At 31.7% G+C, this 18,986-nt stretch overlaps 1 protein-coding gene across 5 annotated transcripts in view; it reads right to left on the minus strand.

Moving 5' to 3' along the window:
* The window catches only part of Asator (tau-tubulin kinase asator), a 255,590-nt gene that overhangs the window by 221,066 nt on the left and 15,538 nt on the right, over window positions 1-18,986 (minus strand). Inside the window, exon 1 of one of the 5 annotated variants that reach the window (XM_014415282.3) lies at window positions 2,212-2,328. The exons of 3 other annotated variants lie outside the window; for them this stretch is intronic. In XM_014415282.3, coding sequence (XP_014270768.1) covers window positions 2,212-2,219 — 8 coding nt within the window. In that variant the 5' untranslated portion in view covers window positions 2,220-2,328. Of the gene's footprint in view, window positions 1-1,991; window positions 2,138-2,211; window positions 2,329-18,986 lie in introns of those variants that run through there. One more of the 5 variants, XM_014415289.3, reaches the window with a different exon arrangement.

Genomic DNA, 18,986 nt, shown 5'->3' on the forward strand with positions numbered 1-18,986 from the left:
CACACTCGACTGACTTGGAAAACTCACATGAGACTGAAAGGACGGGGAACTGCACGTCGATTCCGACTATTATCACTTACTAGACAAACGGTCTAAGCTTCCAATTCATCACCAAAGACTGATCTACATGACAATAATAAGGCTTATCTGGACATACAGAGATGACCTTTGGGGTTCCACTAACCTTCGAATTTTCCTATTGTATCCAATCCTTACAATCCAAAATCCTTAAAGCTCCTTACTTTTTCACAAATAAAATGCTTTATAAAAACCTTTGTTTTATATATAAGCGATCTAGCCATCTAGATATCAATCTTTCCAGTATAAACTATCTAACCATTATAAACCCACTAGTTCCTAACCTGGCTTCCTCTTCCATTCCTGACAATCCTCCGAGGCGCTTGAAAAGAACATGGCCACGAGACCAGCTAATGTAAAAACGCTATTAGAGTGCTACCAATGGGTAGTTTCTCTACAAGCTTTACTACAACTTGACAACTTTCATATTATATAAAAATACAATTATTACTTAAGCACCCAGCAATTAATTTGAATTAATCCTTGCTTCAAAATGGCAACTCATTTATGTCAATACTGCCGCTTACTATATTATTTTAGGCTAAGTGAAAAGCTATTGCAACTAGTTTACTCATATTGGAAGAAGATAGTTAACTGGATGAAGTAGATTGAAGGATTATGACTATTGCCATAATAATCATGGAAACATAAAAACATTTATTTATAAATTCAGTTTATTTATGCCTTTTTCAACACTGAACATTACATCTTATGACTTTGGATGGTAGATAGTATTGTTTTGCATTTTAAACATAAGGCTTTCTAGCAGTATACATATAACGTATAGCAGTAGATATATAATAATAATAATAACGTGAACCCCTAAGCACTGTTTTTAGAACAACGGTTATAAGGACCTGATTTTTTTCAAGATTACTCTCAAATACCAGATTTAATAAATGGACCTCAAGAGAGCTCTGGAACCCACAGGGTTGACTAACGGCTACAGTTTAACAGAATTATCTGCCACAACCGGATTCGAACCCAGGTACTTGAAGTTAGTAGCATAAAACTATATATTATTACTTCCAGAGATTTAGTTTAAACCTAGGAAAATGTTTCTTAATTTTAGTTGATCTTTAAATTCTTTCACAACCCATATTTATTTATCTGTTATTACTAATAAACAATAAGAGATGGTTAATAATTTTAAATAAAGAAGATTTAAGTTATTTTAGAGAAAGCTATTTTGAAAATTTTGCCTTTAAGCCCACTAAGAATATTTCAATGAGGATGAGATATAGTTGTTTATATTCAAAATCGTCCAATTTTACATTGATATAAGGAGTTCAATCAAAATCATTTTACACTGTTTTCCAGAAAGAAGTTAAAAAAAAGTGTAAAACGATGTTGGGAACTTGCACTTTTGGTAAAGCTAACGAAAAGATCCTGGAACATAACGTCATTTCAGATTCGTACATTTGTTTTTGAGCTGTTCTCATACACGTAATTTGGGATATTTGGTTATTTGGACCTTAAAACTGAATATTCGGAATCGAAACTTTTCATAGTCGAAATTATGAAAGGATATGATAATTAATGGAGATATGATAAAAAAATATTTTTTAAAAATAATAATAACATGAGTATAATCAAAATTGTTTGAGAGGTTTTCGAGAAAACGGTGAAAAATTTTAAACGAAAAAGTTACAGTAAAATCCAAGGAATATACTTCCCTGAACGCTACTAATTTTAAGTAATGTTTTTTTACGTTCTAAATACTTATACTTACTAGATATTTTGTATATTGGTAAATGATAATAAAACAAATATATATCACTTCAGGATGTATAAGTGATTTTAAATTTAGCAGGCAAAGACATAGCTAAGATTTAGTGATTAGATTATGAATTTGGGGGTTTAAGATTGACATCAAAAATATATTTTGAAAGATAATTTTAACTTAAACTCACGGTGTTGAGAGTAGACGAAGCCGTCACAAGATCGCCCACACGACTGATATGTCAGCCAAACTGATTGGCAGCTTCGGAAGGGATTAAAAGTAAATTATCTATTGTGTAACAGAACGTTGTTGACCGCACCGGCGATTTCGAAAGCGACAGACAGACAAACAAGAATCGAGCCAATAGGTACGAAGGCGCCACACAAATCTACATGGTGGAGGGTACTCACCATTTCATGGCTGATGGCTACCCTGGAAGAAGTACGAAGATGAAGATCCACCCGGAAGACGAAGAGAGGCGAAGAGAAAACGCACAAGTCACAAGAAGTGGACGGACACAATTGGACGGCCGGCGGCCGACACGAACTGGTGGGGATGTTCGACTCCCCACTTCGGCCGCTTCTAAGAGTGTATCTGTCTGTCCCTTCTGTTTTAGCTTGTGTATTACAAATTTATAATAATAATGGTTATTCTAGGTATTGAGAAGCAGGTGCCTCCACCTACTTACAAAAGAAAATTATATACATAAACGATTCACCATATTTTTTAAAATATCAAGGAGATAATCGGGGGTGCAGTCAAAAAGGAACAAAAGGTAGTAAACAAATATTTATTTGCTAACGTTTCGTCCCACTCTGCAGGGCTTCATCAGGGCAGTCCAGTTTAACCACAGCGAGCAAGTTAGTATATATTCGTATATTTATTAGTTACAGAAACTAGTAAATAAAAATAAAATATCATAAAAAAACAGTGAAGAAAAAGCAGATATTTGCCTTAGCAGGCCAAGTCATAAGGAAATGTGAGTGGATACATAAAACATTTTTTAATAAAATTAAATTATTTACCTTTATTTTGATGTTATAGTAATGGGGCATTTGATGATATTATCTAAATTTATTTCAAATATATAATCTTTTTTTTTATTTATTTATTTATTGATATTTACAACTGTATAAAAAATACAACAAGTAAATTTGATCGTAATGACATAATGATATGATACAGGATGTAGAGAAACTACCCAGTAGTAGAACTCTAAAAACAGTTTACAATATAAGGTCACGAGGCCACCTTCTTTTCAGGCGCCTCGGAGGATTACCAGGAATGAAAGAGGAAGCAAGGTTACAAACTAGTAGGTTTGGGTGGTTAGGGAGTTTATTATGGAAGGAATGATATCTGGTTCGGGCTAGATCGGTTACATAAGGAACATTTAGGTCTTTATGGATGGTTTTATTAGTAACAAAATAAGGAGCATTGAGAAATAAATAATCGACACTGAAAAAGTTAAATCTGTACCCTAATAACCCATGTAGGGTTGCAGTACTTTGTAATTAAGTACGTTAACTAAACCAACGGTTGTGCAAGGAGGTGATTACGTCAGAATCAGGCCCGAAGCCACTTCCACTTCATGAGGCTCGGTGGAACCCACATGACTGCCTCATGGCTACAGTGAAACAGAAAATAATTATCTGCAGCAACCGGACCTGAACCCGAGTCCTAACAGTTAATAACACAATGCCTTACCGCTGAGTTACCCGCTTCCACAAATAATCCATTCATAAAGTGAAAATATATTATTGATATAGCAAGCGTACTCCATTCATTATAATACAAGAGTCCAAGAGGAGAAAAATGGCAGTTATCTCACCCCAATTTTTGATTACTTTAATGAAAACTATGTATAATTAGTAGTCAAAATTGATGAGTCTGCCATGTACATGTAGAGGCGTAAAAAGTAGTGGCTGTTTCAAAACGTTAAAAAAATTAATTTTTCATTCGTAGCTCTTCTCTATATCTTTGAAACAACCAATTATATTAAAAAACCTAATAGAACATCATTTAGGGAAGAGTAAATTTTCTAAAATATGAGCCATAATAGAGCTATTTACGTCCAATAGTTCTAGAGATATATCTTTTTGAATAATTTATTGTATTTTGAGAAATCTATATCTCAAAAACCAATCAACGTAAAGATGTCTGTCAGCACTCAAATTAAAGCTAATTTTATGTACTATTAGTAGTTCCTGATGTTTATCTTGGTAGGAGTAGTAGTTTTCATGATATTTGCTAAAATAAAATAATTTATATTTGTTCTGACAATAAGTTTGATTTATGAAAAAAGATATCTGTGGGACCATAAGACGTACATATGCCTGCCAGCACTAAAAATAAAGGTAATTTAACTTATTATACATCAGTTTATAGCACGTATCATTGCAGGGGTAGTAGTATTTTTGTCCGAACAACTATAAATTAATTAATTTTAGCAACTACCACACCTACGAAGATAAACGTCATAAACTACTTTATAGTTCATTAAATTAGCTTTAATTTGAGTGCTGACAGACGTATTTATTGAATGGTTTTTGAGATATAACTTTCCTAAAATGAATTCACTCACAACTTATCTATCAGTTCATTTTTTAAATACAAATTGGTATTTTAAAAAGCTATATCTCGAATACTATTGAACGTAAATAGCTCTGTTAAGGCTCATATTTTAGAACATTTACTCTTCTTTAAATGATGTTCTCTTAAGTTTCCTAGTGTTTTGGTAGTTTTAAATATATAGAGCTCCGAATAAAATATAATTTATTTTAAAATTTTGAAACATCCACCATTTCTTTTCCTCCTAGCTCTACTTGGTAGACTCATCAATTTTGTCTTGTAATTATACATAGTTTTCATTAAAGTAATCAAAAATTGAGGTGAAATATTTGCCTTTTTTCTCCTCTCTTGTACTATAAACGAATGCAATTCACTGGCTGTACATTGCAGAGCAAAGGAAGGCCACCTAACGCAGGTACAGGACAGGTATATCCTCTAAATGAATCCTGGACCTCGCCCAAACTCTAATAAATGCCGCCCTGGTAAAATATCTTGCCAATCTAGAATACTCTCTCTCTCCGCTCTCTCATCAACGTAGTTCTAGCAGTACACGACCGTTACCATCCTTACCAGTTACTAGTAGACCCGGCAATGCTTAACAACTGCTAGATTTAAGGATATAGATGATTAATTGAATACAATTGAAAATTTGATATAAACTAATATTTATTTAAGTTATTTAAACTTTGGATTAATAATTTAATTTCGGTACTAACATTGGACCAACTCTCATTTTATGAATTATACAACTATTCATTTTTTCCTATAACTGGTTACTCAAAAAAAAAAAAATCACTCTCAGCCAAAAAACACAAATAAACAAAACATGATTTATTCGTGCCGACGTTTCGACCTGAGTTTCAGGTCTTCGTTATTAAATTGAATAATAAAAAATAGTTGATTGATAACAATGGATCTAAACAGTCGCAGATTGATAACAACGAAAGATTGAATATTCTCGTGATTGGTAGTTGAATTGAGAAAGAAGGTAAACTAAAAAAGTAAATATTCTATAATATATAAGTTTTTAGTGAACACTTTGTAATATTTTACTTTACATATAAGGTAGAATAATAAAAATGGGTCGTAAAAATTCAATTTGACTAACAATGGGTGCATTTTGCGAAAAGAATAACAAATGAAATAGGTGTGAGAAATACGGTATTTATTAAAAAAGAGAATAGTCCAGAACGTGCATCCTGAACATTTTACACATGGAAAACATGATTATGAACATAGTTTTTGAAGAGGCACCAAAGTGAAGTACAAATATAAAATATTACGATAAAGACTTATTTACACAGTAGTAAAAAAATAATACAGTCTGAACTACAGAATACATGTAGAGGTGTAGGTAGTTGACCGTAGATTAATAAGTGGAGAAGATGGTCCGGGGTGTGGTCAGCACAAAAATACTCAAATAAAGAACAAAATATTTATTATATATTACGTTTCGACCTGAGTTCCAGGTCTTCGTTAGGGCTATAAAAACAAAAAGAGTTAACAACCACCATTCAGAGAAACATAAAATTGAAAATAAATAATAAACTAACAAATATGAAAGTATACATAACAATGGATTGAATAATAAAAAATAGTAGATTGATAACAATGGAATTATACAGTAGCAGATTGATAACGATGAAAGATGAAATATAATATTATGTAGGTAAGAAGATATGTATAATATAAGATATGCAAGTAAAGTCTATAAAATATATTGATTCAAATTCTTTTTCAGTTGTATAGACACTACTTATATATCTTATCTTATACATACATAACATTATATTATACATATCTTCTTACCTACATAATATTATATTATACATATCTTCTTACCTACATAATATTATATTATACATATCTTCTTACCTACATAATATTATATTATGCATATCTTCTTACCTACATAATATTATATCTTCTTACCTACAGAATATTATATTGTACATATCTTCTTACCTACATAATATTATATTATACATATCTTCTTACCTACATAATATTATATTATGCATATCTTCTTACCTACATAATATTATATTATACATATCTTCTTACCTACAGAATATTATATTGTACATATCTTCTTACCTACATAATATTATATTATACATATCTTCTTACCTATATAATATTATATTATACATATCTTCTTACATACATTATATTATTTACATACATAACTTCTTACCTACATAGTATTATATTATGTGATGATGATTTCTGTTAATTTGCTTAATTTATTGAACGTTTGTTGCGGATCATTGGAGACGAGATGTACGAGGGAGTGAAATTGGGAGAATGGATTGGACGCATTGGTAAATCTCTTATTTGACTTTGCGCGAAAAGAATGAAAACACAAACATGTATATAGGTAGAGGGGGAAAAATGTATTTGAAATATATTGTATTTAGTTTATTGATAATTATTGTTTGAAAATGGAAAATGTTAATTTTCCGTTAATCATAAAGTTGATAAAGACTGCATCTCCCTTACATATCGAAACATTTTTAACATAATAAAATCCACATAATACTTTGTTTTTTCACTTTTTTCTGCATTTCAGAAGCCCACTTTCTTGCCATATCTTTTATTCTTGTTTTTCTAAATTCTCATAATTTTATTTTATTTTTTTATTCCATTTATTTATTTTATCTATTTTTTATTTTTATTTTTATATTCACTATCCTTCCTGTTTCATTTATATTCATGTATCTATCTTTTAATTTATATTCATGTGTTATCTTCTTAAGTGTACTTATATTAATTACTTTATTATTAATTTTCTATTATATTTTACACTTTTCTGTATCCCCGCTCATTTGGTATATTTTGTTTCTTAATTACTTACACACATTGTATCCCATTATTTTATACTTTACTTTTCCTTTGTTTTTCTATCTGTTTTTTTTAAATATTTTTTCTCCCCTATTATGTATATTTCCATTTATTGTTCACCTAATTTAAATAATTTTTTACTATGTTTACTTTACAAATTATTTTCATTATTGTGGCACAACTGCCGTCCTCACTCCTCCCAATATCAACGGTCACTTTTGTTTTGACTGCCGTCAAAACAGGTATGCATTCTGTCTCATCATTTGATTTGTATTCTTATTTCTTTTTACATCTCTTTATTTGTATTTTCTTTAATATTTCTTTTCTTATCTATCTGTTACTATTACCCTTTTCATTTACTATTTACAACCTTTAATTTTTCTTATTATATCTTACTTTTTTACATTTTATACCCCTGTTATTTTACACTTATGTTTTTTTCTCTTTTTTTTCCTTTTGTGTTTGAATCTTTTTTAGCCCTGACGAAGCCCTGCAACGTGGGACGAAACGTTGGCTCAATAAAATAGTATAATTCTACTATTTGAGTTTTTTTGTGGGTACCCGGACCATATTTCATTCATCTAAACACACGGTCAATCAATAATCTTCCAGTCCGGAAAATGTTAATGTATTGTAGTGTATACATGTCTGATCATGGATTGATGGGTATGCTGTGTGTTATAGAAACCCAATGTATCTGGCCAGCATGGCCAAATAAAGCATTTCTCTCTGAGAAAATAAAAATATATTTTTACTAAGAGCAATTAGTAAGTGGCAAACTGCTGAAGTCTCAAGGCTGGGAGAAAGTTTGAGTTTATCTAACTGAGTTTAAGCTCTTATATATTGCCTAAATAAAATAAGTTTCATTAGGTCGCTAAAAAGGCCGGTAGTAAGGCGAAACAGTTAACATTCATTACACTAAGTTTACTATCAGCCTTTGGTTTAGCTAAACGATAAACTTGGGCAACCTTAGCCCCACTGAACTCCTTACTAAAAAAAGAGTGCGGTATTTTCGGCAATGAGAGAAATTTATTTTTAGTTTTTTTTTTTCCCTTCAATACAGATGTACATAACAAATGTCGGACAAGTTTTAAATTATAATTAATAATTAATAAAAAAATACTATTTTAAATAATTGTGTGTATTAATATTAAATTTTAATAGTTACAAGAAACATATATTTGGTCTCAACAATTTTTTTATTAATTTAACACTCCAACGTTTCGGCCATACAATATAAAATGCTATAATTTTTTTTTTTTTTCGTACCCTCCTGAAAAGATTTTAATTGGTATTTAGTACGTAGGAATAGTATGAAGGATACCTTGAATTGCTTTTCGGCATTATTAGTTTAGGTGAGTGGTCCAATGAAGGTTGTAAACTTGGTTGGCTTACGCCAGTGGATTATTGGAACGGGGAGGGGCCGTTCCGCTATAAAATGCCATAAATGCATTGTGCAGGAAAATATATAGGAGAAACCAAACAATTATTAGGAGAAAGAATATATCAGCATAAAAGAATAATGATACAAAAAAAAAAGGACAAAGACTCAAATAAAACAACATTGGTGCAACATGTATCCAAAAAAAACACAATTTTGATTTTGAAAATACAATGATTTTGCACAAAACACTTGTTTTGGTAATATAAATAATATGTAATTAAAACTGATAGATTTTTTAATACTAATATAGATGAATAAATAAAATTGAAAATACAATGGAGATATGGCAAATCTGGGATCAAAATAAACTCACTAACTATTGATCTTTCAATACGTCCCATACAACATTTTTATGAAATATTGCTTTTTAAAAAGCTATATCTCGAAAACTATTTAACTTAAATAACTCTATTAGGCCTCATATTTTAGCAAATTTGCTCTTCTTTAAATGACGTTTTCTTAGATTTTCTATTGTTGTTGGCAGTTTTAAAGATATAGAGCTCCAAATGAAAAATTAATTATTTGTAACGTTTTGAAAAAGCCGGCATTTTTTATTACGTTAAAAGGCTATATCTCAATAACTATTGAACGTAAATAGCTCTATTAGGGCTTACATTTCAGCAAATTTACTCGAATTTAAATGGTGTTCTCTTAGATTTTCTATTGTTGTTGGTAATTTTAAAGATATAGATCTTTAAAATTACCAACAACAATAGAAAATCTAAGAGAACACCATTTAAATTCGAGTAAATTTGCTGAAATGTAAGCCCTAATAGAGCTATTTACGTTCAATAGTTATTGAGATATAGCCTTTTAACGTAATAAAAAATGCCGAATGAAGCTAAAAGCTAAAAGCTCCGAATGAAAAATTAATTATTTGTAACGTTTTGAAAAAGCCGGCATTTTTTATTCCACCTACGTATACTTGGCAGACTCATCAATTTTGACTAGTAATTATACATAGTTTTCATTAAAGTAATCAAAGATTGGGGTGAATTAACTGAATTTTCTCTCCTCTTGGGCTCTTGTTCTATAAGGTAGAGGATAAAATTGAGAAGAGTTATGAACAATTATAAGAACAAAAGTCACTGGAAATAAATTAAATACCTAAAAACGAATTTGATTTCCTTTTTTTCTAAAAATATTGTTGCCATACTTTACCTCGATTAATTTTTGTAAATATAAGAGAGCTCAATGGAATTAAATATACTTTTTTCTTACTCTTCGCAAAGAGACGAATATATTGGCGTACAATAACCATGAAAAAAAAAACATGTAATTTCTGTGCTACAAACCAAAAACACTCAATTTCATTGAAGAAAGGAAACATTTTGAAAAACCAGCACGTAAATCGGTCTAGTGAATGAAACGTATATCGTAACAAAGATCCACAAACAAACATTGTTTGGTTCGCCGTTATTATTGTTGACAATGTTATGGATTAAGGCCGATAACTTCTACTCCCCACAGTCTTCCCAGGAATGTCGAAGAGATAATTTGTGGGATCAATACTTCTTCAGACATCATTTAATTTGACCATTGAGAATCGATCATGATACCGAAGTTTACCAGCAGCCCGTTTCCCTGCATCGCCTGGAGAAGTATGAAAATGCTCCTCCATTTTCATCACCTTCGCTTTTCAGGTAACAAGAATTTTTTTGTTTAGTAATAGCTTTGACTAGATTATTATTTATTAATTAATTAATTAATAAATAATAATCGATTCCTAATGAAAAATATACATAAACTGAATTCTTTATTAATGTAATTACGTAATAAAAACCAATAACGTATCAGCTGCTCAGTGAGAAGAGATTGTAATAAACAAAATAATATAATAATAATTATGAGAGATACTTGACCGTGGATGATGAACGAGGAGAAGATGGTTGGGGGTGCGGTCAATGAAAAACACAAATAAGTTCGATTAACCTATTTTTAATGTGCCAACGTTTCGGCTAGAGTTTCTAGCCTTCTTCAGGACTAAAAACAGAACAAGATAACAACCACAGTAAGTATAGAAAAATAAAAAAAAGTCTTTGTTTTTGACTGCCGTCAAAACAGCCCTGACGAAGCCCTGCAACGTGGGGCGAAACGTTGGCTCAATAAAATAGTATAATTCTACTATTTGAGTTTTTTTTTACCGCACCCGGACCATATTCCATTCAATTATTCTTTTAGTTAATTAAATTTCAATTAATATTTTTCTTTATTTTTATTTTTTTTTCTTAGGCATATTTTAAAATTTATTTTCATTTTTTTCTGAAACAATGTGGTTGTGAAGTGCTCAATTCACCGGCGTTATTTGAAACGGGGTCAGAGACATGTTTGTCTTTTATAACATCCCTCCCCCCCCTCCCTCCTCCCGGCACTGAACAAACAAGTTCTAAGTGTAAACAGTATTATAGTTCTAAAATAAAGCCAACTGAAATATAAACGCGATAAGAAACGAAAAGAGAATAATACTGAGGTCAGTGAAATTTGGAAAAATGAGAAATAAATAAATGAACTATCCAAAGTCAAAACATTTTTCGAGAGATAAGAATAAATTAAATTAAGGGTTAATATATAAATTGATAATTGCCCATATGTGAATTAGGAAATGGCCAGGCTTATGGTAGAGAAAAATAAAAATAGTTTAAAATATTTATTAATAGCCAATGAGGAGTAGATAGTTGACCGTAGATTAATAATTGGAGAAGATGGTTGGAAGTTGCGGTCAGAAAAAAGAACATAAATAAATAAAAAATATTTATTCCTGCTCACGTTTCGTCCTGAGTTTCAGGTCTTCATCAGTGAGCTTGTAGCAGAGGGTCCTATCTAGAACTGTCCGTTTTTACTACTTTAGATTTTGTGACTGCAACCCAGACCGTCTCCTTCTAAATTAAGGGCAGTTTATAACTACATAACATTATTTAAAAAAAAAAAATAATTTGATTCCATTATTCACAATCAGTAGTATAATTCGTGTGACGACAAAAGACTCATCGTTAATTCGATTCCGATTAAATTTTCAGCGACTATGCAGTTCCGTACTTGGATGATCCCATTAAAATTGTATTAAACTCCAATACATAGATTGATTAGTACCTATACAAGAAATGTATCTGGTACTTGGCAAGTGACTTTTGAGATTTTTTTTTTTTTAATAATTTATTTACAACTGTATACACATATATACAACAAGTAAATTGGCTGTAGGTGACATAGTGACATGATAAAAAGAAATGGAGAATCTACCCACTGATAGAACTCCAATAACATTTCTAGAGGAGAAGATCTCGAGGCTATCTTCTTTTCAGACGCCTAGGAGGATTATTAGGTAATGAAGGAGACGCCAGGTTAGAAACAAGTGGATTTGGGTGGTTGAGAAGTTTATTATGGAAGGAACGGTATCTGGTTCTGGCCAAATCGGCAACATATGGAACATTGAGGTCCTGATGGATGACTTGATTTGTGGCAAAGTAAGGAGCATTAAGGATTTTACGAAGGATTTTGGACTTTTGAGATTTAAACTGTCAATTTACATTAGTTTGATTTTAAGTTAATTTTAAAAGAATCAAAAAACAATTTTTTAAAAATTTAATATGGGATATTGAATGAAGAAATAAGAGAAATGTTGAATCTCTCGCGACCCGGAATAATTAAATAGACCGGGCATTTCCACATCACGAAGCGAATATTTTCAGGCAACCGAAGTTTACCTCAAGCGAATAGGCATGAAAACAGACTGACAGACAGACATGAAACCGGACATTCATAAATAAGAGGATAAAAAAATATTAAATATTTTGTACAAAATTAAAAAAAACTACACATTTATATTTTTAAAGGAAAATAATGTTTTTAATATTTAATATTTAAATAAGGATTAATTTAATTAATTAATTTAAAAAAAATAAAATTAATGTGGTGTGCGCATCTAACAACTTTCACATATCACTATTGATTTAAAAATTAATACTAGATCGTTACTGAAAAGATTTTTCTATATTAAGGATATTTATGATCTTCAGTTTAACATGTTAAAGTTGTGTTAAATAGAGAAATATTCCATTTTTTTACCAGAGAGAGAAATACTTTATTCATTCATGCTGGCCAAATACATCGGGTTGCTACATTACACAGCATACTAATCAATATATCATCAGACATATATACATTACATATAATTACATGATGCAATAAAAAAGAAAGAAAACAGTACCTCCCCCCCCCCCCCCCCCCCCACAGTTTCCTTTTACAATCAATTCCAGTCTATACACTACATTCAAATATTTCAATTCATTCTTTTTTTCTTTCCCTTTCTTGTTCCTTCCATTTCACCATTTTTATTTCATTTGATGGACAAATTCACTCTCCCGAATTCACCCTCCCAGATCATCTCCAGTGACCCGTTAAACAAATTCACTATTAGGCGGCAATGTGAGATCAAACCATTAACAATAGTCACAGCAGTGGATCAGTTTACCGAAAAACAAACAAATAAATACATTTCACTAAAACAAAACTAATACATAGATTTAAAGGAAAATATAATAATAAGCTGGTTAAAAGAAATACTTGAATGGATAAATAAGTTTAAAAAAATAATAATACTAATAAAATAAAATAACTTAATGAATACAATATTTAACACGGTTGAGTCAATAGGTTTAATAGGTCTGCTAAATGGAAAATTACGTCATGCAACAGACCAGCTGAGCTCCGCACCATTTTGTTTGTTGTCGTTTTGATGGGTTAGTTGCTCGTAGTTCGTGTTTGGTTTGTACTGTTTAAGATTTGGACGTTTTATACTCTAATAAAGTAATGGAGGAACTTAGTAAAACAATTAGGAGGAAAGATGATATGACGAAGCTGTTGAAGATTTTATTATTTCGTAAATATAAGAACTTTACAAGTTGCCCACAAAATCCGCTTGGAGCTCCTCTGCATTTAACATATAACATGGACTGTAAATATCATGAATACCCCTATTATTTACTTTTCCAATATTGTTCTGTAAAGTTATTTTTTAATAAATTAAATCAGTACCGCTACAACGCATGAAGGGTCAAGGATTCAGTATTTTGTAAGGGAGTACTGTTATAGACCAATGGTTATGCAAGGAGGTGATTTGGTCAGAATCATGCTCGACCGCCTGATTTTCACCCAATAAAGAAGGCTGGATGGACCTCAGAAGGGCTCCAGAACCCACAAGAGTTGACTCATGGCTACAGTGTAGCATAAAACAATTTTCTGCCTAGCCGGATTCGAATTCGGGTCCTTGGAGTTAGTACCCACAGGTAATACCCTGCCACCAATGTTTCAGCCATTATGGACGCGCAGTGTTTATGTAACAGTCGTTTTAAATTAGTGTTTTAGTGAAAATGGACAAAATCAAGAATGTATCTGTCATTAAATATTTGTTTTTGAAAGGCAATACGCCTATGCAAATCAAAGATGAGTTGGATTCTGTGTATAAGGACTCTGCACCATCATTTACCACAGTGAAATTTAGGGCTACTGAATTTAAACGTTGCCGTAAGAGTTTTGGAGACGATGAACTTTTAGGAAGTCCAAAAACAGCAACTACTGACGAAAACATCGCCAAACTTCATCAAATAGTGATAGACGACTGCTGAATTAAAATAAGAGATATAGCAGATATTATGAACATGCCAAAAGAATGTGTTTCTTACATATTAGGGGTATTCATGATCTTTGGTTTAACATGTTAAAGCGTGTTAAATGGAAAAAATTGCCTTCTTTTACCGTGGTAAAACGAAATAACATTTAACATGGCTGAGAGTTTGTTACTTGGTCTGTTAAATGGAGAATGACGTCACACAATAGACCAGTTGAGATCGCCGCCATTTTTGTTGTGACAGCTCAGTTCTTTCGTGTGTTTGTGGTATTCATATCCCTGTTATTAAACCAGAATGGATAATTCTAATGATACATTTGAGAAAAAAAAACAGTAAAAAAAAACAATGTAATTTCATTCTACTATCTGAAAATTTGTAAACGCTCGCCAGATAAAATTCTCACTATATGAACCATGTAATTATTCTTTGGGGACATATATCCCAGAATAAAGTTATTTTTTCATTTCATTTCATAAGCTAAACTTTCACACCAATTTCACTTTTCACTCACTCTAGGCATGTTGTAATTAATTAGTTAAATCAAAACTGAAGTAAACAATAACATAAGGGTCTGGAAGGAAGGTTATAAACATGAAGGCTTATACAAGTTGCTGAGAAAATCCGCTAGGGGCTCTTATGCATTTAACGTTTAACATGACTTCAAATAGGGCTGCTCACAATCTTATAGTTATAACATTTAACAACGTAAAACATTTAACATTTAACACAACATCATGAATACCCCTATTAAATCCAACATTTAGAAATGAGAAAGCTCTCCACATGTTGGGTGCCGCGTTTGCTCACGTTAGACCAAAAATGTGTTCGAATGAACATTTCCAACGCTCTGTTGGCGCAATAAATCCGAGTTTTGGCACCGATTAATTACTGTAGATGAAACTTGGACCATTATACGCCCGAAACAATACAGTCCAACCGGTGGACTGCAAAGGGGGAATCGGCTCCAAAAAAAGCAAAAACTGTTTTCTCGGCTGGGAAAGTGATGGCCAATTTTTTTTGGATAGACATGGAGTTATTTTAATCGACTATCTTCAAAAACATCACAGGAGCATACTAGGCAACATTACTTGACAAGCTGAAGGCACAACTAGCGGAAAAACGACCACATTTGCAGAAAAAGAAAATCCTGTTTCACCAAGACACCGCACCGTCTCACACCTCAGCGGTTGTCATAGCGAAAATCCACGAATAACGGTTTGAACTGCTTGACCATCCGCCTAACTAACCAGATCTAGCCCCAAAGGACTTCTTTTTGTCCCCTCATCTAAAAATTGCGCTCGAAGGACAGATATTTTCGTCAAATGAAGAGGCGATCACCTCGTGAACAATTATTTTGCAGAGAAAAACCCTGATTACTTTTTGGACGGGTTACAGAGATGGAAGAAGTGTGTAGAGTTACAAGGAGACTGTTTTGAAAAATAAAAAAAAAATCCAGAAAAATGTTTTGTATTTATGTTAGGTCGGAAACTTTTCTGACCACCCTCGTATTTCAATGAGACATCCCTAATATGTAATCCACCACCCAGACTACAATCTACTTCATACAGTTCTAATATTAACTATTTTCATACAGCTCAACTAACCAATACGGTAATCCCATTCGATGTGTATATGTTAACATCTAGTACAAAAATAAAATTCTTCAAGTTAAAAAGTTAATTCTTTATTTTAAACGAAAGCAATATAAAGGCTAGATACAGCGAACCTTCTGAGAAAGCTTGCACTAAAACAAATTAATTGAACCCTAACGGAGCAGACAAGCTGAGCACTGTCGATTTGTTTGTTAAGAAACATGTTTATTTTATATTCTTAACTAAACTCAGAAGAGTAAGGTTGCCGAGTGGCTGGGTAAGCTAAGATTAGTAACGCAAACATTATAGTACAACAGAAAGTCAGTTGTTTCACCCAATTTTTTTATTTCTTTACTGAAAAAAATCTTTTAAAAACACTGATATTCGCCTTACCCCTTTCATGGCCAAAACCCTAGTTCCTTCCGAAGCATATACAAGATTCCGGTGTAAAAAGTCTGTTATTCACCCCAATTTTCGACTACTTTAATGAAAACTATATATAATTACTAGTCACAATTGATGAGTCGGCCAAGTCAAAACATAGTTATTCGAAATATTATTCTTATTTTATATAAAATTTTCCTCAATGCCTTATCAAGATCAGAAAATGCGTTATTGACCTGAGAATCATTTTTAAAAAATTTAAACCTTTTAGGAAGTTGTCTAAATTTCTGAACCAATGGAAATCTGCTGGAAATAAGTCTGGTGAAGAAGATTGGTGTGGAAGGACTTTGTAGCACAGCTCGTTCAATTTCTTCACTATATTTCTTGAAACATGAGATCTGGCGTTATCCTGTAAGAGTATAGGTCCATCCCGATTAACCAAAGGGTTTTTTTTTTATGCATTATGCCAATATTACTGCAGTGCGATGTGGGTGTGATGGTTTCACTGCTTGGTAAAAAGGAAAAATTAACTATTCCTGCAATTAACTACCATACAGAAACCAATATTTTTTTGGATGCGATTTTGGTTTAGGATGTGTTTTGGTGTTAGGCCGATATTTCGTTGGTATTTAACCACTGATCTGACCGACGCCTGTTGCCATGTACAATCCACTATTCATCAAATTATCCTTTTAGTACAAGAGCCAAAGAGGAGAAAAAAGGCAGTTATTTCACTCCTATTTTTGATTTCTTAATTAAAAACTATAAATTAATTACTTGTCAAAATGATGAGTTTGCCTCTGTAAATGTAGGGGCGTAAAAAGTAGTGGCTGTTTCAAAACGTTAAAAAAATTAATTTTTCATTCGGAGCTCTTCTCTATATCTTTGACGCAACCAATTACATTAGAAAACCTAATAGAACATCATTTAGGGAAGAGTAAATTTTCTAAAATATGAGCCATAATAGAGCTATTTACGTCCAATAGTCTAGAAACATATCTTTTTGAATAATTTATTGTAATTTGAGAAATTTATATCTCAAAAACCATTCGACGTACAGATGTCAATTAACATTCGTATTAAAGATAGTTTTATGTACTATTAAGTATTTCCTGACGTTTATATTCGTAGAAGTAATATTCTTCATAATATTTGCAAAAATAAATTAATTTATAGTTATTCAGACAAGTTTGAATTATGAAAAATATATCTAGTACCCTAAGACGTAGATATGTCTGCCAGCTCTCGAAATAAAGGTAATTTAACTTACTATAAATTAGTTTATAGCCCACATCTTTGTAAGAGTAGTAGTTTTTATGATATTCGCATAAGAATATAAATTTTGCACATGAAAATTGGTTCCAAAAACTATAAATCAATTTATTTTAGCAAACATCATGTAAACTATTACTCTTACGAAGATACACATCATTAACTACTTTATAGCTCATTAAACTAGCTTTAATTTGAGTGCTAATAGACATCTGTACGTCAAATGGTTTTTGAAATATAAATTTTTCAAAATAAATATACTAACTACTGATCTTTCAGTACGTCCCATACAACATTTTTTTTTAATAGAGATAAAATAAACTGAAGATACGTCGAAATAAGATAATGAAATAAAATAAATTGACACACTAGGTAAGAACAGACACTGTTATCTATAATCGAAATAGTACAAGAAGAAAAAAAGGTAGTTATTTCACTCCAATTTTTGATTTCTTAATAGAAAACTATATATAATTACTAGTCAAAATTGATGAGTCGGCCAAGTATAGGTAGGGGGAATAAAAAATGACGGCTGTTTCAAAACTTTAAAAAAACATTAATTTTTCATTCGAAGCTCTATATCTTTAAAACAACCAACAACACTAGAAAATATAATAGTAAATAATTTAAAGTAGAGAACATTCACAAACATATGAGCCCTAACAGAGCTATTTACGTTCTACCGTTTCACAGATGTACTTTTTTAGAAAGCGACATTTAATAAAATACCAGTAATTAGGGAATTTATAGTCGGATATCGGTATCTCGGGAACCATGAAACTTGTAGATGTTTACTAACACTCAAATTAAAGCTAGTTTAATGTATTATAATGTAGAATATGACCTTTATCTTCGTAGGAGTAGTAGTTTTCATGAATTTGGTAAAATAGATTGATTTTTAGTTGTTGTTCCTTTCTTACTAATAGATTATTCCAAGTAAACCATAATGGTTCCTATTCATCCCTCTATTTTCAATCGGCTGGTGTTCCTCAAGGTAGTATTCTCGGTCCCATCCTCTACACCGGCCATACAGCTGACATCCCAACAACTCCTAACACTATTCTTACCACGTATGCTGATGACACATGTGTTCTCGCTGTTAATTATAATCCTTTAATTGCATCCCAAAATCTCCAGTCCCATATCACAATCCTCAAAGAATGGTGTCGAAATTAGAGGGTAAAAATAAATCCCAACAAATCCCATCAAATCACATTTACTCTTCGTCGTAAACCTGCCGGATGCCCTACAGTATACTTTAATAATGTGGCTCTTACCCCTGTAGAAAAGATTCGTTATCTTGGACTACACCTTGACAAACGACTAAGCTGGAATCATCACACAAGACTAAAAAGACAGGAAACTGCACGTTGATTTCGACTATTACAGTACTTACTAGACAAACGGTCTAAACTTCCAACTCATTACAAAAGACTGATCTACATGACAATAAT

Source organism: Halyomorpha halys, unplaced genomic scaffold, assembly GCF_000696795.3.
Source record: "Halyomorpha halys isolate HHAL.00 unplaced genomic scaffold, Hhal_1.1 Scaffold97.1, whole genome shotgun sequence".
Taxonomy (NCBI): Eukaryota; Metazoa; Arthropoda; class Insecta; order Hemiptera; family Pentatomidae; genus Halyomorpha; species Halyomorpha halys.